The 21,707-nt window shown below is 42.7% G+C and overlaps 1 protein-coding gene across 4 annotated transcripts in view; it reads right to left on the reverse strand.

The window, feature by feature from the left end:
- Positions 1 to 1,243: 1,243 nt before the first annotated feature.
- The window catches only part of abca5 (ATP binding cassette subfamily A member 5), a 100,920-nt gene continuing 80,456 nt past the window's right edge, over positions 1,244 to 21,707 (reverse strand). For 2 of the 4 annotated variants that reach the window (XM_014212922.3, XM_014212904.3), the window contains 11 exons: positions 19,625 to 19,772; positions 19,355 to 19,472; positions 18,384 to 18,475; positions 15,203 to 15,378; positions 11,716 to 11,791; positions 10,704 to 10,798; positions 9,057 to 9,176; positions 7,651 to 7,803; positions 7,499 to 7,578; positions 7,329 to 7,384; positions 1,244 to 7,191 (listed from right to left, as the gene is read on the reverse strand). In XM_014212922.3, coding sequence (XP_014068397.1) covers positions 7,051 to 7,191; positions 7,329 to 7,384; positions 7,499 to 7,578; positions 7,651 to 7,803; positions 9,057 to 9,176; positions 10,704 to 10,798; positions 11,716 to 11,791; positions 15,203 to 15,378; positions 18,384 to 18,475; positions 19,355 to 19,472; positions 19,625 to 19,772 — 1,255 coding nt within the window. In that variant the 3' untranslated portion in view covers positions 1,244 to 7,050. Of the gene's footprint in view, positions 7,192 to 7,328; positions 7,385 to 7,498; positions 7,579 to 7,650; positions 7,804 to 8,636; positions 8,677 to 9,056; positions 9,177 to 10,703; positions 10,799 to 11,715; positions 11,792 to 15,202; positions 15,379 to 18,383; positions 18,476 to 19,354; positions 19,473 to 19,624; positions 19,773 to 21,707 lie in introns of those variants that run through there. The other 2 variants (XM_014212913.3, XM_045723354.2) reach the window with 2 other exon arrangements.

Genomic DNA, 21,707 nt, shown 5'->3' on the forward strand with positions numbered 1-21,707 from the left:
GATTTCCGACCGCTCAACTCCGCTCAAATACTCTGCTCAGGTGGAACAAACTTAAACTTGCTCCTATTTTCAATGCTGAATTGAATGTCATTGAGAAAACAGAAAGGTGTCAAACATCCTTTCTGAATTTAAAAGTAATCCAAGAAGTTAAAAATATTTTGCTGGTAACTGATTGCAGTTACAGTTTTGTAATCAGTTTACATGTAACTGATTAGATGTTATCAGTTACTCTCTAACCATGTTGAAAAGATGTGTTGATATCCCCTGTTTATTGATTGTATATGGGACTATCCAAATAAAAGTGTGACCGTTTTATTTGTCATATATTGTTGGACAGGAAAAATGTGTCGTTTTTATTAGACAAGTTTAAAAGATTGACGTTTCGCCCTTCAGATTTATTATTGATTCTGAAGAAGGCCAATGAAGGATGAAATGTTTTAAACTTGTCTAATAAAAAAAACGAAGAAAAATATGGTGAGTGAGCGCTGCGCATTTTCCTGCCCAATGATGTCAACACATTTTTAGGTTGCACCTCTACTCACATTGGTTGAGTACCTTCTACTTCTTTCCAAAATGTTCATATATTGAACATATATTTGTATTGATATCCTATGTTTATTTGTATTGTCATTTAAATTCTAATAAAAATATACATTTGCCCTGCTACTGTAAGCGGGCTAGATCGGCAGTCATGGCATTACTAGGCAGACTGAGTTTGCTGCGGGTCATTCCAGCTGCAGAGTTTTTTGATGACGTGACTCTTCCTATTCAGTCCCTATTGGGCAAAACAAACCAGAACACAAGCAAAACAAACCACAAATGCATCCAACAAGTTTGTAGAGTCACAAACTTGATGTAGTCATTGCGTGCAAGGAATATGGGACCAAATACTTAACGTTTGACTACTTTGATACACTAAGTGAATTTGTCCAAATACTTATGACTTCTTCAAATGTGGGGACTAGATACATAAAGTTATTTGATGTCTAAATGGTAAAACAGATATGTATGAAAATACCCTCAAATAAAATCTGACATTCTAGCTCAAATCTAAAATGCTGGAGTATAGAGACAAATAAAATGTTTTCACTTTGCTGTCCAAATACATATGGAAGGGAGTAAAAACATAATGCTTACCTGCTCAGGGAATGGGCATCAAAAAAGAGCAAAAAAAAAAGCAATCTAATGTTAACATTTTACTGCAAGTGACACTAAAGTCCACAGAATAAAGGATGCATTGATATTTTAGTTAACCATGATAGCCTTTATAATAGAACGCTTGTGACAACACACATCTAAATATTGCACTTGGGAAAAACATCTTAAAGTAACTGCCAAGTGAAAATGTCACTTAAAAGTTCATATTTAGTTAACTCGTATCCAACTAATGTTGACTCGTCCTATACTCGTTTGTGGCCGGAGCATACGTTGGAGAAAAAACCCCCAACAACCCCACCTCAAACAGACCTTTTCAAAAATGCTTGCCATTTCCTCATAGAACATGTCATCTCCCTGAGGATGAGCTGGCCAATCAGATGTCTAGAGGAGGCTGAGCTGGCATACCAGCGGTCGACTTGCAAGAATATTTTGACCGGTATACGCCACACCATTTTGTTGTTGTTGTACACCCACACCATTCCGACACAGGAAAGTAGATTTTTAAGGTAATTTAAAAAATAATAATTGGAAGGAAAACCACTTCACTCATATTGTAAGTAATTATAGGTCAACCTTCATAGATCTCTGGAACATCTGGGCAGTTACTTTAAAATAGATAAGAATTCAGTGAATGTAGTCCATCTCACTCCATACACAACTCATACAGAATGAAACATAACAGACATTCTATTTTCGCTCTATTATAGTGGTGACGATAGCACAAGGCTACATGTGTGCAAAAATAATGTTCAGAGTTAAAAATAAAAATGCTCTCTCCACTCACACGATAGTGTTAGAGTATGTCAACAGAACAAAGCAATATCTTTAAGCATACACAGTCAGTGGGGTATTCTAGAAAGAAGGATTATCAGACAACAAATGCTGCCTGTGAGAGGTTGTACCATATCATCATAAAAATACCAGGAATCACAGAACCATACACTGAATTTTCACCAACAATGCTCAGTAGCAAATACTCTTTGAGAGCGAGAGAGTAAAGTAGAAAACATCCTTTACAAATTTAAAATAAAACCAATTGTAATTAACTTCAGAGGGCAAATGAACAGAAACCCAACAGACCGGTCCTATACCAACATACATTTTCAGATCACTTTCTTAAAAAAAATATATGAATAGAAAACACAAAACATATATTCCATCAAATGAAGGTCAATGGTGGCAAAACAGGCCTCTGAGATGCTACTGCATCCTATTTCTTGGGCTTCAACCTCTTCTTTAACGACTTTTCATCAGTTTAAAAGACAACACAATAAGCATAATGATAAACTTAACCACACACATGACATGGTAGACAAAGGAAGCTATGAACAACCACTTCAATTAACTTGCGCCAACATTATCCAACAACACCTCAATAACCCAAACACCACATTACAAAACTATGTCACACAGCTCCCCATTAAAATAAACAATGTTATAATAAAAAAATCTCCCTTAATAAGTTGAGATGACGACTATAAAGCTTCTGCACCCCAGGTTGGAGAGATGAGACGTGAGAAAATATCTAGTTCACAGAGAGGGAGGGGAGGTGGGTTTATGGTAGAAGGCAAAAAGGGACAAGAGGCATTTTGCTCAATGATTATCACTGCCCAAAATAGGCGCTACACTCAGAAATATAATCGCTAGAAGGGACAAAGCCCCTCAGGCCATGGTCTTTTGACCACCTGGAACAGTATATTTCTATGGCCACACCACCCGTAAACAATAAGTGAAGGCCTCCTGTTCTCTGTGAATGTTTCTTAATTCAGACTCATGGCCAACAGACTGATATTAAGTCTCAGTATCAGAGAGAGGCTGGCGAGACATCAACAAATCTGACTCACTGTCATATTCTCTACTACGACACGTCTTCGTCGGCAGGATGATATTCTCTACTACGACACGTCTTCTACGGCAGGATGATATTCTCTACTATGACACATCTTCTACGGCAGGATGATATTTTTTATTATGACACGTCTTCTACGGAACGATGAAGAACACACACGTCTGTAGAAAATACAAGCACTCGTGATTTATGCTACAGGAAAATATATCAAATTAGACATAATATTATGCCACACTGTACAATATATTTACCTTTAGTGAGATATATAGACAGTTAGGTATTGTAGACACTTTTTAGGGAATCCTGAAATTGTGTTTGCATCTTTGTAAGTATGTGATGCAACTTCATCAAGCAAGAGGCCAGAGGGATCATGCGTTTCAAGCAATCAAGAATCTACCATGCCGAGCATACGCCCGCATCACAAATAGGGTCAAAAGTACCATCTGAAAACATTAGTTCAATTCCATGGACTCTCAATTTGGAAACCAACATCTTCTCTCAGTTCCACCATCCTCACATACTAAGAATTCTCTTCTGAACTCCCTTCTGTTCATCTCTTATTTGCTCTTTCAAAGCTCACCTGAATGTCACAAGAAAAAGTTAAAATTTTTACTGTTACAATTGTTTAAGTATTGCACCAACACTTAGTGTGCTTCCCTGGAGAGGGTTATATGAGTACTGTAGCAGTCTTATAACAGTAGCCAAACATGAGTCACGCACGCACACACACACAAAATACAATACAAATAATAAAATATATCTGTGGTTAAAAGCGGCACCAGAGTGACACAGAGTGAAAACTGAGCTCCTTTCAGTCCAACAGAACTTCAAAAACTCTAAGTCACCTAGATAAAATAAGAAGCCTCTTTTTGGAGACATTCAAAATTCAACACTTTGTCACAAAATACCAATTTGAGCACACCTGGCCAAGATAAAATAATCAAAATATTTCATAATAATAAAATAAAAACAAGACCTACTCTTCCAAACAATATTCTTCCAATTGACTGATTCTCTAGGGTTGGTGACTTGGTTCCCATACCAAATGTTTGATGAAGCCAGAGTGCTACATGTACTGATGTGCATTTAAGATACTACATTACCAAGCTATCATTCCTATTCAGACACTAAAGTATTGTAGGAGTGGAAGGCCACTGGGCAGTGTGAGCACATTTCCTAAACGCTCCACCCTAAACCCTCCATACTAAACCTTACACTTGTGCCTTTTATAACATCACTACAATACTGACCATCTTCCCCTTATTTATCCATAATTCTTCCTCTCAGACAAGCATGTTAATTCACTCAAAAGCAGGCCTCTTTCTCCTTGTCTATGAGAACTGGGGAGAGCTGTGTTTATAGTATACAACACTAAAATGCATGCTGGTGTAGAGACACAGTACTCACAGTGCCCCATAGAAACACAGAGGAAATGGCACCCTATTCCCTATATAGTGCACTACTTTTGACCAGAGCAAGTAGTGAATATTGTGCCATTTTAGATGCAGCCAAAGACAAACACAGTAACAGCAGCAAACCCTTAGTGCAGAAGAGGCAGAGGCAGAGTGAGATGTGATTTTCTTCACACCCACCAGAGGGCGATGCAGGGGAGGAGAGGGACTGGAGCTCCAGTTCTGCTGGGTTTCCTCTTTTGCAACAAAAAAAGGCCACTCCATCTGCCAGTAACTCTGTCTGTACTGGAGATCTGTCAGTTGATCTGTCAGTAGTTTATCTGTACTGGAGATCTGTCAGTTGATCTGTCAGTAGTTGATCTGTACTGGAGATCTGTCAGTTGATCTGTCAGTAGTTGATCTGTACTGGAGATCTGTCAGTTGATCTGTCAGTAGTTGATCTGTACTGGAGATCTGTCAGTTGATCTGTCAGTAGTTGATCTGTACTGGAGATCTGTCAGTTGATCTGTCAGTAGTTTATCTGTACTCACACGTCCAGAACAAGCAACCTACACAACTACGACACAAATAGTCCACATCATGCTACAGACGCTAAAAGCACCTTAGTGTCAACGTGTTAGGTAAGGAGTGTGTGAGTAAATAGGGATGTACTGCTTTGGTTCTAGTGGATCTAGAGCCAGAACTGGACTGGTGTTGTTATAAAACACACAACGTTTCACAAACACAGTGGAAGACACGAGCAAACACACTTACTGCACTGCACTGATTCCCCATGGATAATCTTGTTCACTTGACACTTCCAATTTGCCTAGGGACGAGGTTACCCCAGGTAGGGAAATGGATGGAAAGTAAAAGGAATCAATAAATACTATATATATAAATAACAGTTCAAAAGTTTAGGTTCACTTAGAAATGTCCTTGTTTTTTTAAAGAAAAGCTACATTTTTTGTCCATTAAAATAACATCAAATTGATCAGAAATACAGTGTAGACATTGTTAATGTTGTAAATGAGTATTGTAGCTGGAAACAGCTGACTTTTAATGGAATATCTACATAGGTGTACAGAGGACCATTTTATCAGCAACCATCACTCCTGTGTTCCAATGGCACGTTGTGTTAGCTAATCCAAGTTTATCATTTTAAAAGGCTAATTGATCATTAGCAAACCCTTTTGCAATTATTTTAGCACATCTGAAAACTGTTGTTCTGATTAAAGAAGCAATAAAACTGGCCTTCTTTAGACTAGTTGAGTATCTGGAGCATCAGCATTTGTGGGTTCGATTACAGGCTCAAAATGGCCAGAAACAAATAATTTCTGAAATTCATCAGTCTATTCTCGTTCTGAGAAAAGAAGGCTATTCCATGCGAGAAATTGTCAAAAAACTGAAGATCTCGTACAACGCTGTGTACTACTCTCTTCACAGAACAGCGCAAACTGGCTCTAACAAGAATAGAAAGAGGAGTGGGAGGCCCCGGTGCACAACTGAGCAAGAGAACAAGTACATTAGAGTGTCTAGTTTGAGAAAGACGCCTCACAAGTCCTCAAATGGCAGCTTCATTAAATAGTACCCGCAAAACACCAGTCTCAACGTCAACAGTGAATAGGCGACCCCGGGATGCTGGCCTTCTAGGCAGAGTTGCAAAGAAAAAGCCATATCTCAGACTGGCCAATAACAAGAAAAGATTAAGATGGGCAAAAGAACACAGACACCAGACAGAGGAACTCTGCCTAGGTTTTCTTTCAAAAATAAGGACATTTCTAAGTGACCCCAGTGACCCAAAACTTTTGAACTGTAGTATATATATATATATATATATAAATAAACTGGGTGGTTCAAGCCCTGAATGCTGACTGGCTGACAGCCGTGGTATATCAGACCGTATACCACAGGTATGACAAAACATTTATTTTTACTGCTCTAATTATGTTGGTAACCAGTTTATAATAGCAATAAGGCGCCTCGGGTTTTGTGGTATATGGCAAATATACCATGGCTAAGGACTGTGTCCAGGCACTCCGCGATGAGTCATGCATAAGAATAGCCCTTAGCCGTGGTATATTGGCCATATAGTACACCTCCTCGGGCCTTATTGCTTAAATATATATATATATCCATATATACCAACTCGCTGTGAATTCAGATAAAAAATAAAATAAAATAAAACCTATTAAAAAAACGGAGTAGGTATTAGTTGTATCAGTGCGTCATCAGAGGAGAGAGATTCTGGTTGGGTGGAGTGGAGCAGGCCCCTTGGTTAGTCAGTGCAAAGGTCAGAAAACACACAGTAGTTCGGACAACTCACACATCTCAGCCCCAGAGAGACTTCCCATGCCAAACACACACAGTTCCGGTGTGAGTGTATAGTTGCTAGCCCTCCAGAGCCATGTCCATAGGGGCATCCATCCGTCCTGTGACACCCATTTTGTCCTATTAGTTTGGGCTGGTGGTGGTTGGTGGTGTGAGCCGTGAGGTGAGGGGTGAGTGCATTGCTAGGGCTGGCATTGCCTGTGCCATAGTAAACTCGTTTCCAGCCTCTTTAGGCTGGGGACGAGGTTAGTGCCACGTAGGCAGGGAGAATGGGAGCCCAGAGACTGTGCCGGCCACAGACAGCCCCCCCCCCAGTGGAGCTCAGAGCTGGTGCACAATGCTGTCTGTGTGGTTGACAGGCACAGGGCCGTCCTGGCGGAGCCGCTGCCACTGGAACGTGGTGCTGAGGGAACCCACCTCTTCCTCCTCGTTCTCCTGCTCCTTAGCAAACTCCATGAAGACCTGAGAGATGGAGTGTGAGAGAGAGCAAGAGAGAGACTAGCTAAGACAAATAGTCAGGAAGTGGATGGAGTTTGCATTGCAGTTGATGTAACATCATCACATGACATTCAAGGTAAGGTTCACAAATGAGTACTTACCTGCTCTAAGGTTGATTGTGAAAAGTTGTACTCTTCAAAGTTGAAGGCTTGCTTAGCTGGAGGCAGGGGAGAGCAGAGGACATTAGAACACAATGCATTTTGCCTAAATTGTAACTGATCAATGAAACATGAGGCAGATGGTCAGAGAGTGATCACAAACACACACTCACCACTCTCTAGCTGAGAGAAGGACTTGGCCAGTGACTTGACATCCTCCATGGGGATCTTGTAAACCATCAGGGTGGCAAAGCTGCAAGACAGAGGCAGCAGGTTTTAGCATGTCATTACACACACACACACACACACCTCTGCTCTGAATCACCTCTCCTGTCTTGCAGCGTGAGGGAAGATTCGACGGATCTCCTTGTGGAGGAGTGCCACTTGTTGAAGCCCTGTCAGCTCCTCTCTCAGCTTCACTTCCAGGCTGTAGCCACGCCCATACTTCCCCTTCAGGTGCTGGATAGACCCAATACACCTGAGAGACAGAGACACATCATCATCATCATCACAACTAGATAGACCCAATCCACCTGACACATCATCATCATCATCATCATCACAACTAGATAGACCCAATACACCTGAGAGACAGAGACACATCATCATCATCATCATCACAACTAGATAGACCCAATCCACCTGACACATCATCATCATCATCATCACCACAACTAGATAGACCCAATACACCTGAGAGACAGAGACACATCATCATCATCATCATCATCACAACTAGATAGACCCAATACACCTGAGACACATCATCATCATCATCATCATCACCACAACTAGATAGACCCAATACACCTGAGAGACAGAGACACATCATCATCATCATCACAAGTAGATAGACCCAATACACCTGAGACACATCATCATCATCATCATCACCACAACTAGATAGACCCAATACACCTGAGACACATCATCATCATCATCATCATCATCATCATCACCACAACTAGATAGACCCAATACACCTGAGACACATCATCATCATCATCATCACAACTAGATAGACCCTATCCACCTGAGACACATCATCATCATCATCATCATCACAACTAGATAGACCCAATAGACCCAATACACCTGACACATCATCATCACAACTAGATAGACCCAATCCACCTGACACATCATCCTGACACATAATCATCATCATCACCACAACTAGATAGACCCAATACACCTGACACATCATCATCATCATCACCACAACAGGATAGACCCAATCCACCTGACACATCATCATCATCATCATCACCACAACAGGATAGACCCAATCCACCTGACACATCATCATCATCATCATCATCATCATCACAACAGGATAGACCCAATACACCTGAGAGATATAACACATCCTCGTCATCATCATCCTAATCCCAACTACCACAAATCAACTCCCCAATACACAACCTGATCTCAACACCAAACAAAATATCTAAACACTAAAACGTACCTACAGTATGATAAGACAAAGTTATTGTAACAAAGTTATTTATAACCTAGTTACTGTGACATAGATTATTAGCTATAGCAATGTAATTGCAACATATCACACCTTTTCCCCAATGCCAGCCCCAATGTCAGAGCTTCTGGACGTCCCCCTGTCCCCCTCATTGAGTTGGATAGAGGGCAGACCACAAACAGCCATTGTGGCAAGTGCATTCTCTATCCAACACTATGTTCCACCCATCTTCACCGCTACTCTGATACACTCACCTGAGCTGCCCTGACACCATGATGGCCACGCGGTCACACACAGCCTCAGCCTCCTCCATGTAGTGAGTGGTCAGAATGGCCCCACGCTGGCGGTTCTTAAACGCTGCCCGGATAGCCCTCCTGGAGACAGGACGAACCAGAGGGACAGAAGGACCAAAGCCTTAGCACTTTACTGGCTACTTAACAGAGTAGAACAACAAAAATCTAAAACTAAAAACCAAACTGAAAACCTTTGAAACGGAAGTTAACATTTCTTTTGGTTATGTAGTGTATGGACACCTGTTCGTCGACCATCTCATTCCAAAATCATGGGCATTAATATGGAGTTGCTCCCCCTTTGCTGCTATAACAGCCTCCACTCTTCTGGGAAGGCTTTCCACTAGATGTTAGAACATTGCTGCAGGGACTTGCTTCCATTCAGACACAAGAGCATTAGTGAGGTGGGACACTGATGTTGGGCTATTAGGCCTGTTGGGCTAGTAGGCGTTCCAATTCATTCCAAAGGTCTTCGATGGGATTGAGGTCAGGGCTCTGTGCAGGCCAGTCAAGTTCTTCCACACTGATCTTGACAAACATTTTCTATATGAACCTCACTCTGTGCACGGGGGCATTGTCATGCTGAAACTGGAATGGGCCTTTCTCAAACTGTTGCCACAAAGTTGGAAGCACAGAATCATCTAGAATATTATTGTATGCTGTAGCGTTAAGATTTCCCTTCACTGGAACTAAGTGGCCAAGCCCGAACCATGGAAAACAGCTCCAGACCATTAATTCCTCCTCCACCAAACTTTACAGTTGGCACTTTGCATTCGGGAAGGTAGTGTTTTCCTGGCATCTGCTAAACCCAGATTTGTCCTTCGGACTGCCAGATAATGAAGCGTGATTCATCACTCCAGAGAAAGCTTTTCCACTGCTCCAGAGTCCAATGGCGGCGAGCTTTACATCACTCCAGCCGACGCTTGGCATTGTGCATGGTGATCTTAGGCTTGTGTGCGGCTGCTCGGCCATGGAAAAACATTTCATGAATCTCCCGACGAACAGTTATTGTGCTGACGTTGCTTCCAGAGGCAGTTAGGAACTTGTTAGTGAGTGTTGCAACCGAGGACAGACGATTTTTATGCGCTACACGCTTCAGCACTCGGTGGTCCCATTCTGTGAGCTTGTGTGGTCTACCACTTTGCAGCTGAGCCGTTGATGCTCCTAGACGTTTCCACAATAACAGCACTTACAGTTGACCAGTTGACCAGGGCAGCTCTAGCAGGGCAGAAGTTTGACAAACTGACTTGTTGGAAAGGTGGCATCCTATGATGGTGCCACTTTGAAAGTCACTGAGCTCATCAGTAAGGCCATTCTACTGCCAATGTTTGTCTATGGAGATTGCATGGCGGTGTGCTCAATTGTATACACCTGTCAGCAATGGGTGTGGCTGAAATAGCAGAATCCACTAATTTGAAGGTGTGTCCACATGCTTTTGTATATATAGTGTACATATACAAATGACAATGATACACGATACATTCTGGTTTCTATTGATTGCAGTGTGATTTTGCTGTAATTTCTCAGCCTTGTACCGCACAACTATTTCTTGTCAACAACATTGTTTTGGTTTGATTGTGCCTGTCCCAGGGAGAGGAGCATGGGACTCACCACATGCGTTGTTTGGACTTGGGGTCCATCCCTGTAGAAGGCTCGTCCAGCAGAACTATCTGAGGGTTCCCCAACATGCTGAGAGCAAAGCACAACTGAAACACATAAACAGGAAACACAAAGGAATACAGTCAACAACGTGTGGCACAGATACAAATGAAACAGGCAAATGAGAATTAGTGAGGGCAAAAGGATTTGAATGTTTTGGCTAGGCTGAAACACACAAAGAAAACGCAACAATCAAATCAAATGTATTTATAAAGCACTTTTTACATCAGCAGATGTCCCAAAGTGCTTATACAGAAACCCAACCTAAAACTCTAAACAGCAAGCAATGTAGATGTAGAAGCAAGGTTGGCTAGGAAAAACTCCCTAGTAAGTCAGGAAGAAACCTAGAAAGGAACCAGCCTCTGAGGGGTTGACAGTCCTCTTCTGGCTTTCCCAGGTGGAGATTATAAGATTGTCCATTAAGGCCAGATTGTTCTTCAAGATGTTCAAACGTTCATAGATGACCAGCAGGGTCAAATAATAATCACAGCGGTTGTAGGGGGTACAACAGGTCAGCACCTCATGAGTAAACGTCAATTGGCTTCTCATAGCTGAGCATTCAGCGATCGAGACAGCAGTCAACACACTGTGACACAGATGTACAAATTAAACAAGTGAGCAAAGTAAGGGTTTAGGATTTGGTAAATGTGTATGGGCTAAGCTTGGTGGTTATTTTACACACACTGATTCCCAGCTAACATTGTAGGGTGGTTTGAGCTGGCAGAGGGAGGAAATACTCACCTCATTTCCTCTCTCTATTATCTAACACCACATTAAATGATGGATGGTACTGCTAGGCCCAAACTGAATCTCTGAAGCAACCCCATTTCAGCTCTCCAAATGTCTCCCTGGCAGGCAGTTTCAAACTAAATGTCTCCCTTTCCACAGTGTTATGTGAAGGTGTGTGGAGAGTAGACAGAGTGTAAAGTGGAACTCGCTCTTGCTCTCCCTCTTTCTGTCTCACCTTCCTCTTGATCCCAGCTGAGAGGTTTTTGGCCTGCTTGTGGAGGTGGCCCTTCAGCTCCAGAGCATTCACCACACTGATAGGAACACAGAGACAAACACAGAGTTCACACAAGGTCCATTCCACAGGAGACCACAGCAAAAAGGTACATAACAGAAAAATAAAGAGGGTCAAGTCTAAAAGGCAGGTTAGATAAGATGCAAACGTTAGATACATTATTAATTTTTTAGGATTAAAATGAACTCCAGATAAACAATCCAATCAATGCTTAGTTGTCAACAGCACATCTCTGACTACATCAGGCATCACCTGTTACTACCACAAGACAGTTGTCATAAGGGTATTTATATCTATTATGGGGTCCAAACACATTAAAGCTCTTACATTACATTTACAACAAAAGAGAAAACAGTACATCATAACATTTACACCACTACATATCTACAATACAAACTGTATAAAACCACCATACAACAATATTACAATTTACGTGTCTGTAGAGTGTGTGTGCTAGAGCTTGTGTGTGTCTGCACCTTTGTGTGTGTCTCTTCACAGTCCCCGCTGTTCCATAAGGTGTATTTTTACCTGTTTTTTCAAATCTGGACTTGGGCATTGTGAAGAGACCTCTGGTGACATGTCTTGTGGGGTATGCATGGGTGTGTGAGCTGTGTGCTAGTAGTTTAAACAGACACCTCGGTGCATTCAGCATGTCAACACTTCTTACAAATACAAGTAGTGATTAAATCAATCTCTCTTCTACTTTGAGCCATGAGAGATTAACATGCATATCATTGTTAGCTCTCCGTTTACTTTAAAGGGCCAGCCGTGCTGCCCTGTTCCGAGCCATTTGTAATTACCCTAAGTCCCACTTTGTGGCACAGTGGTTAACATCTCTTTTCTGAGTGTACTGCATATAACCAGCTTCTCAGGCACCATCTCAGTGTGCTTCATTCTATAGCTAGAGGACTCCTGATAGTATCATTTTTTTGTCTTTATCTGTTGATGTCTAGTACTGTCTTTCTGCTAGCTAGGGCCATCTACTTTAAGCGCTCCCTGTCTTCACAGTGACCTACTTGGTGTCTGCTGACTGTTCATAATTTGCAGATAGTTCATGAGACATCAATCAGGATGAAGGTACAGGGCAATTTGTGACTTCTTTTGGTAATCAGTGGCTATATTGGAGGGGGAGTGCTTTCACTTCTCCTAGGCAATCAGCAATTAGTACAGGGAGGCGTGCTCTCCACCTCTGATAAGCAATTAGCAATTAGTGTTAGTTCTTCAGTCTCCCCTGGTTTCTCAGCGGTAGCTGTAAGCGGTGCTCGTGTCAGTTCTGTCTCATAACTAAGACCAACGACGAAACAAAGACGGTTCTTCGGAGTTGTTGGAGGAAGTCTCCACACTTTCACTTGAGTATATCTTACCTAGTTATTTACTTTCTGATTTTGCAGCTTTGTCAACCCTGTGTGTTTTCTATACCTGTTTGCACCTCTCCCTGTAGTATTTACAGACGTTCCCCACAACTTGGTTGCAACCCTCCTAATTTAGTGTACCCTGCATGCACAATCCATGTGGAATTCCTGGTCTCTGGCAGCATTTGGAGCTGTCACTCCGCGGTCAAGAATGCCTAGTTCATCTCAGCCTATGCTGCCCTTCAGTCCCTTGACTTTTTGGCCCTGACGAAGACATGTATCACCCCAGAGAACCCTGCTGCTCTACATCTGACTTTCTCTCAGTCTGAGAGAACCTGGTCTTTGGTGGTGGTGACACAGGTCTACTAATTTCTCCTAAGTGGCGATTTTCTATTCTCACCTGTCCATCTCTCCCTTCTGCTAAATACTTCTCCCGACGCGGCCTCTTCGTCTCTACTCCCCTCCCGCATCCTATGACCTGCACAGTCCCCTTTCCTCCCGGCCGGCTTGGCCCTCCCCTCCTGCTCCGTGGCTCATTGAGTTTACAGAACAGGGCTGCGAGCAGCTGAGTGAAAAATGGAGGAACACTAAACTTCCGGAGAAACACTAAACTTCTGGAGAACCTATCATCCTTTCACTCCCTCTGTATCTGCTGTAAAAGCCACTTTCAACCACTACATTTCATGCTTCTGCCTCTAACCCTAGGAAACTCTTCCACTTTCTCCCTCCTTAATCCTCTACCCCCTCCTCCCTCTCTGTGGACGACTTTGTCAACAACTTTGGGGGAAAAAAAGGTTGACATCCGCTACTCATTCACTCAGCCTATTGAGTACACTTGTCTCAGAACTACCCTAAGCCTTGACCTCTTTCTCCCCTCTTCCAGATGACGTCTGGCCACTGGACAACCTGCCCGCTCGACCCCAGACCATCTCTGGAGACCTTCCCCTATCAACTCATCCCTGACCACTGGCTGCGTCCCCTCTAACTTCAAAATGGCCAGAGTTGCTCCCCTCAAGAAACCAACACTCGACTCATCTGACGTCAAACTATAGACCTGTAGCCTTTTCTTTCCAAAACACTTGAGTGTGCTGTCTATGATCAACTCTATCGTTATGGCTCTCAAAGACCTTAACTAGTCAGGCTTCAAGATGGGTCACCCAACCGAGACTGCTCTTCTGTGTCAGAGGCTCTCTGCACTGCCAAAGCTGACTATCTCCTCTGTTTTCATCCTTCTAGATCTGTCCACTGCCTTTGACACCATGAACCATCAGATCCTCCTCTCCACCCTCTCAGGGCTGGTCATCTCGGGCTCTGCACACTCTTGGATTGCATCCTACCAGATGACGGAGAGGATCTGTGTCGGACAAAGATTTACTGGTGTCCCCCAGCGCTCGGTTCTAGGGCCTCTATACACTAAGTCACCATATCCTCACATGGTCTCCTATCATTGCTCTGCAGATGACACACTACTTTTCTCCTTCCCTTCTGACACCCAGGTGCCCGGCCCACCACCTCAAACCCAATAACTGCTCTTCCCCTGGGGGAAGGCCTGCTCGCTCAAAGACCTCTCCATCATAACTCCAGTGTCGCCCTCCCAGAGTACAAAGAACCTTGGCGTGACACCGGACAACACTATCGTTCTCTGCAAACATCAAAGCAGTTACCCCGCTCTTACAGGTTCATGCTCTACAACATCCGTAGAGTACGACCCTATAATACACCGGAAGTGGTGAAGGTCCTAATCCAGGCACTTGTCATCTCCCGTCTGGACTACTGCAACTTGCTGTTGACTGGGTTCCCCGCTTGTGCCATCAAACCCCTGCAACTTATCCAGAATGCTGCCGCCTGCCTGTTAAGTTCTCCCATGTCACCCTGCTCCTCCTCACGCTCCACTGGCTTCCAGTCGAACTCCCATCCACTACAAGACCATGATGCTTACCTACGGAACAGCAACTGCCCCCACCCACCACACTTTTGTTGCCTGGGATATGTGGTTCTCCTTCTTAGTTATCTTAACATGAATGCAGTCACACTGGAAAAGAGCACCTGCTAACTGTTTTATGATAGTGGATAGTTACCGTGTGATGATGCCAGGGACGTCCTGTCCGCGGAGGCCCTTGATGGCAGCGTAGATCTCCAGGTGTTCTTCCAGGGTGATGCGGGGCCACAAAGGGCTGACCTGGGGACAGTAGCCTATATGCTCCAGGGGGTTGTCTACTGGACGGAACTCTGTACTGTAGTCCCCCATCAGGACCTGAGGCAAGAAAAACTGACTGTCAAATTTAATCATATGATCAGATTGGACCTTAAATGCAGCTGTCTTTTTGTCTCAATATTAAACCATTTCTGGGCAATAATTAAGTACTTTTATTGAAAACAAACCTGAGCAATTTCTCAAGCAAGAATTGAGTTAGGACTGTCTGGGAGTGGACAACTGCAAACGAGCGGTCTTTTCAAACAGCTCCTACACTAAAAGGGCATTTTAATTTTGACAGTATTACTAACCTAAGTGGAAACGGTAAAGTATTCAGACCCCTTTTGTTACACTGAAAATCTCAATCTACACGATACCCCTTAATGACAAAGCAAAAACAGGTTTGTAGAATTGTTTGCAAATAAACATATTGCCACGACTTGAAATTGAGCTCAGACGTATCCTGTTCCATTGATCATATCCTTTGTTTCTACAACTTGATTGAAGTCCACCTGTGGTCAATTCATTGGACATGATTTGGAAAGTTACTATACAAGGTTCCACAGTTGATGATGCATGTCAGAGCAAAAACCAAGCATTGAGTTTGAAGGAATTGTCTGTAGAGCTCCGAGACAGGATTGTGTCAAGGCACCAAAACATTTTTGCAGCAATGAAGTTGCCCAAGAACACAGTGGCCTCCATTCTTAAATGGAAGAAGTTTGGAACCACCTAGACTCATCTTAAACTGCGCAATTGGGGGAGAAGGGCCTTGACCAAGAACCTGTGTTCCTCTGTGGAGATGGTTGTCCTTCTGGAAGGTTCTCCCATCTCTGCAGTACTCCACCAATCAGGCCTTTATGGTAGAATGGCCAGATGAAAGCCACTCCTCAGTAAAAGGCACTTGGAGTTTGCCAAAAGGCACCAGACCATGAGAAACCAAGATTGAACTCTTTGGCCTAAAAGCAAAGTGTCACATCTGGAGGAAACCTGGCACCATCCCTTAGGTGAAGCATGCTGGTAGGGCTGGGCGATATAGATCGTGCGACGATAGACGTTTTTCTATTATGCTCTATCGTTTATTTCGTTGTCGCAAATCACTCTTTACGGCAATATTTTTAGTCAATTGGACAATGCTTAGCATTCTTCCACACGGGGAAATTTGCAACACACAAACATGGAGGAGATGAAACGTGACAAAGTACGGAGCTCGTACCTAAAAAGGCTACTTCGGTCACATGGACGTGGTTTGGGTATGAAAAGTCTGACACGGACCAGAAAACCGCCCTCTGCAAAATATGCCGCAGGCCGGTCTCGACAACGGGCTCAAACACCACTAACGCAAGAATCGTGTGAAAAAGTACAGTCGAGTGCTCAAAACAAACCCCTGACTCAGACGTTGCAAGAGGCTTTTGCCCACGAAGATGGAAGGAGTTAACAGCTGCCGTTGCAAAGACATGGCCCCAATTTACTCGGTTGAGAAACGGGGGTTTCGTGAGTTGGTGCTAACACTCGACCCAAGGTACCAAATGCAAATTGATGTTACACGTATTAATGCCAAAGTAACATGCAAAACAGGCAAGCCCACAAAAATATTTTTTTTTTGGCCTATATTTATAGTTTTCCATTTACCTTTTATATTTTGTTACATGCTTAATTGAAAATTTGCACAAGTTCTAAATAAAATAATCAAATGAGTAAGTACCTTTTTTATTTGTTGAATATAATTCAAAATGTATAGGTCTTTACATGTGGTCATTTTATATAAACTATTTAGTCACTGAATTTACAGAATGTGCTATATCGGGATATGAGATTTTGACCATGTTGCCCAGCCCTACATGGTGGTGGCAGCATCAAGACCCTAAGCACACAGCCAAAACAACGCAGGAGGGGACAAGTCTTTGAATGTCCTTGAGTGGCCCAGCCAGAGCCCAGACTTGAACCAGATCGAACATCTTTGGAAAGACCTGAAAATAGCTGTGCAGCGACCCTCCCCATCGAACCTGAGAGGATCTGCAGAGAAGAATGGGAGAAAGTCCCCAAATACAGGTGTGCCAAACTTGTAGCATCATAACCAAGAAGAATCAAGGCTGTAACTGCTTCAACAAAGTACTGAGTAAAGGGTCTGAATACTTATGTAAATGTAATACATTTGCAAAAATGTATTAATATTTATTTTCTTTGTCATGGGGTATTGTGTGTAGATTGAGGAAAAAACAATTTAACACATTTTAGAATAAGGCTAACGTAACAAAATGTGGAAAAAGTCAACGGTCTTAAGGAAAATCAAGTTTTTGACTGCACTGGGCCTTTAAGGCTAAACCTCACCTTAAACAACCATCTTTCCTGTCGTTGTGCGCACACTAAACGATGGTGGCACAGACGGGGGTCACACTACAAGATTCTTCACTTGGTCTTGAGGATTGCCAATACCACGGTGTCGCACGAAAACAATGATGGGATTAGATTTAATGTAGCTACAACAAGCTGTGGCTCAAAGCAGCCCTAAATGTTTTCAGTCAGACATTCACACTTGCCATTCAGAGTTGAAATATCTAGCCAACAATTTGAAATGAATAACATTGATTGTGAACTTCAGAGCTGTAACAATTTGACACTTTGGCCTTGATTTAAAGGCAAGTACAAATGCATACTAGCAGTAGTCATCGCTCCTTCGAGTCTATACATTATGGGTGACACGAAACAACGTGCTCTCATTGGCTATTGCTCATCACCGTTCTCAAAACTTATTGCACATCTCACACAACGAGAATTGTTTGAAAATATCGTGACGTCTGGGACTGCTCAAAGACGAGATCGTTAGCCCTCAGATTGATTCTCTGACCCACTCCCATTAAACAAGCGTTGTTTACTGCCTCGCACCCCAAGTAGGCAACGACATGGGGATTTTGTTTCTGATCTCAAACTTGTCTGGGACCAAAATCGTGTAACGTACACCCAGCTTAAAAGGCATTTTCAATTGAAATGACTTTTAAGTCCAGGAAACTGGCCCTAAAAATTCCATATAGGGTCCAGTCAAAAGACAGAGGGTGAATGGTATGTACCTGTCCAGCGGTTGGGACTGTGTCTCCAGACAACATATGCATGATGGTGCTTTTCCCTGCTCCGTTGGGCCCCAGCAGTCCAAGCACCTCACCTGAACACACATACAGTTGATATACTGGTTATCTGTTATGAGACCATTGACATTGTTCAAAAACCCAAGCCTCACAGTGCAGACCACAGGGATTTCTCTGCTATTAATATCCTTGGACGGGCCGCCTATGTTTTTTTTTGGGTCGCTTAAGTACAAACAGTGTAAAATGTATATTACATTTTTTCATACATTTCGCAATAGAAAAATGTTTTCAGTGTAAACTTAAATGACTAAAAACAGAAAGTATGTAGAAAAGATAATGGACCTAAATATATTTTTTAATAATATAATCTTTGAACTAACAACCACCAAAATAAAATATAGACAGTCAGGGAAAATCCAAAAACAATTCATTTAGCAGTATATGTTTGGGCAAAAGAACACAGCATTAGCCATGGCAAAATGCATAGAATTGCAAGAAATCTGCTTTAAAACAAAAATAATAATAGCAGCTGCATGGAAAAAAAGTGTAGAATTGGCATGTCTATAATTTCTTGACACCGCCAAGATTGGGGCCACTAATTGTATTTTTTTACTGCGCCGGCAGAACAACTGCGCCCCTGCCACATCCCTTACCATGCCCACCACCTAAGCCCCATTTAAATCCAGTCGAGGCTGCTGAGGGGAGGACGGCTTATAATAATGGCTGGAATGAAGTACATGGAAACCATGTGTTTGATACCATCCTATTAATTCCGGTCCATCCATTACTACGAGCCGTCCTCCCTTCAGCAGCCTCCATCACCCTGGACATAAGTCATACACTCTCAAGATCATTGCATTCATAACTTCATGTGATAAATGTTAAGCAATGGAATTGTTTAGTGTTTGACTGATCAAATGTACAGTTTACAGTTGGAGATTGTAAGCTCAGCTGACCTTTGCGTACACAGAAGGAGATGTTCTTGGTGGCTACCGTCCTCCTCTTCTTGAGAGAGATTCCTTCCCTTGGACATTTATACTGCTTCCTCAAGTTACTCACCACCACTACTGGTTTCTGAAGGGGGGGGGGGGCACACAAGAAAGATTATTAGATGACAGTTAATAGATCTGAGGAAATCGTCAAAACATGGCAAATCCCCTTTCAAAGATGGGACTCATCTTCCACAGAGATCAAGGTGTGAATAAAAAAGCACTTAACACACACACCTCGTAATGGCCACACACACACACCTCCTCACAGCACTGGCAGGTGAGGGCCTCCTTCACCCGAGCCTTTTCCATCTGAACATCTTCATCCTCGTTGATCCCCTCCTCTGGGTTACGCTCCACTTTATCCTTAGTCTTGGAAGAGATCCTTCAGGAGAAAGACGATGGTAATATTCAGTTTCATAGTCTCACGTTACCATACTTTCAAGTCTCATTCAAATCAAGGAACCTTGGAATCAAAGCTAGGTGGAGTATTATGACGACTTAAAGATCCAATGCAGCCATTGTTATCTCAACATCAAATACCATACTGTGATTGTTTCTGTCTGACCTTTTCAATTTAAAACAAAAACAATTATTTTTTTAACAATAGTTTCTTTTCATTTTTCTTTTTGACATTTTTGACTACGTTTTTTAAAAATGTGTCATTTTTTGGTTGGGGGGGGTTACAGGTACAATATTCATGTGCATTTACACACTTTTAGTTTATACTACATGTACCGTAAGTTGCCCCTCTACAGAAAAAGAAAATGATCATATTAACCACACCGCATTCTGTAATAAAATTGGTAGGAAAAGACAAACAAAAAAGAGGTGGGCCTACAGAAGTCTCAAGTTTTTAGGGAGCGTGCAATTGGCATGCTGACTGCAGGAATGTCCACCAGAGCTGTTGGCAGAGAATTTAGTGTTAATTTCTTTAGCATAAGCCACCTCCAAAATCATTTTAGAGAATTTGGCAGTACGTCCAACACCGCAGACCACGTGTAAGCACACCAGCCCAAGACCTCCACATCCGGCTTCTTCACCAGCGGGATCGTCTGAGACCAGCCATCCAGACAGTTGATGAAACTGTGGGTTTGCAAAACCAAATGGTTTCTGACAGGTTGTGCAGAAATTATCTCAGGGAAGCTCATTTGCGTCAAGAGTATGTTAGCGGAGCAGAGCTGGAGCTGAGCGTGCCCAATTTGACTGGAGCGTGGAGAAAGATTCCTAAAGGCTAGAGCGCCGGCCTTCTCACCCGCCCCAAACTTCGCTTCAATAGCGCTCACTTCACGAGCTCTGAGCATGCCCGCCCCAGCATGCATTTGTAGTCTACTTATGCCCTTGCGTGAGCTACTGTCATGGAGTTTGCTAAATACAGTACCTTCAGAAAGTATTCAGACCCCTTGACTTTTCCCACATTTTGTTACGTTACAGCCCTATTCTAAAACGGATGAAATAAAAACAATTCCTCAGCAATCTACACACAATACCCAATAATGACAAAGCGAAAACAGGTTTTTAGAAACCTTTACATAAGTATTCAGACCCTTTGATATGAGACTCGAAATTGAGCTCAGGTGCAACCTGTGGTAAATTAAATTGATTGGACATGATTTGGAAAGGCACACACCTGTCTATATAAGGTCCCACAGTTGACAGTGCATGTCAGAGAAAAAACAAAGCCATGAGGTCGAAGGAATTGTCCGTAGAGCTCCGAGACAGGATTGTGTTGAGGCACAGATCTGGGGAAGTGTACCAAAACATTTCTGCAGCATTGAAGGTCCCCATGAACAAAGTGGCCTCCATCATTCTTAAATTGAATAAGTTTGAAACCATCAAGACTCTTCCTAGAGCTGGCCGCACCGCCTAACTGAGCAATCGGGGGAGAAGCGCCTTGGTCAGGGAGGTGACCAGGAACCCGATAGTCACTCTGACAGAGTTCCAGAGTTCCTCTGTGGAGATGGGAAAACCTTCCAGAAGGACAACCATCTCTGCAGCACTCCACCAATCAGGCCTTTATGGGGGAGTGGCCAGACGGAAGCCACTCCTCAGTAAAAGGCACATGACGACCCGCTTAGAGTTTGCCAAAAGGCACCCTCAGAGCAGGAGAAACAAGATTCTCTGGTCTGATGAAACTAAGATTGAACTTTCTGGCCTGAATGCCAAGCATCATGTCTGGAGGAAACCTGACACCAAATATATTTAGATTTGTTTAACACTTTTTTGGTTACTACATGATTCCATATGTGTTATTTCATCGTTTTGATGTCTTCACTATTATTCTACAATACAAATGCATTGAATAACAGATTATCTACAT

The sequence above is a fragment of the Salmo salar genome, chromosome 01 (assembly GCF_965601325.2).
Source record: "Salmo salar chromosome 01, fSalSal1, whole genome shotgun sequence".
NCBI classification, from domain to species: domain Eukaryota; kingdom Metazoa; phylum Chordata; class Actinopteri; order Salmoniformes; family Salmonidae; genus Salmo; species Salmo salar.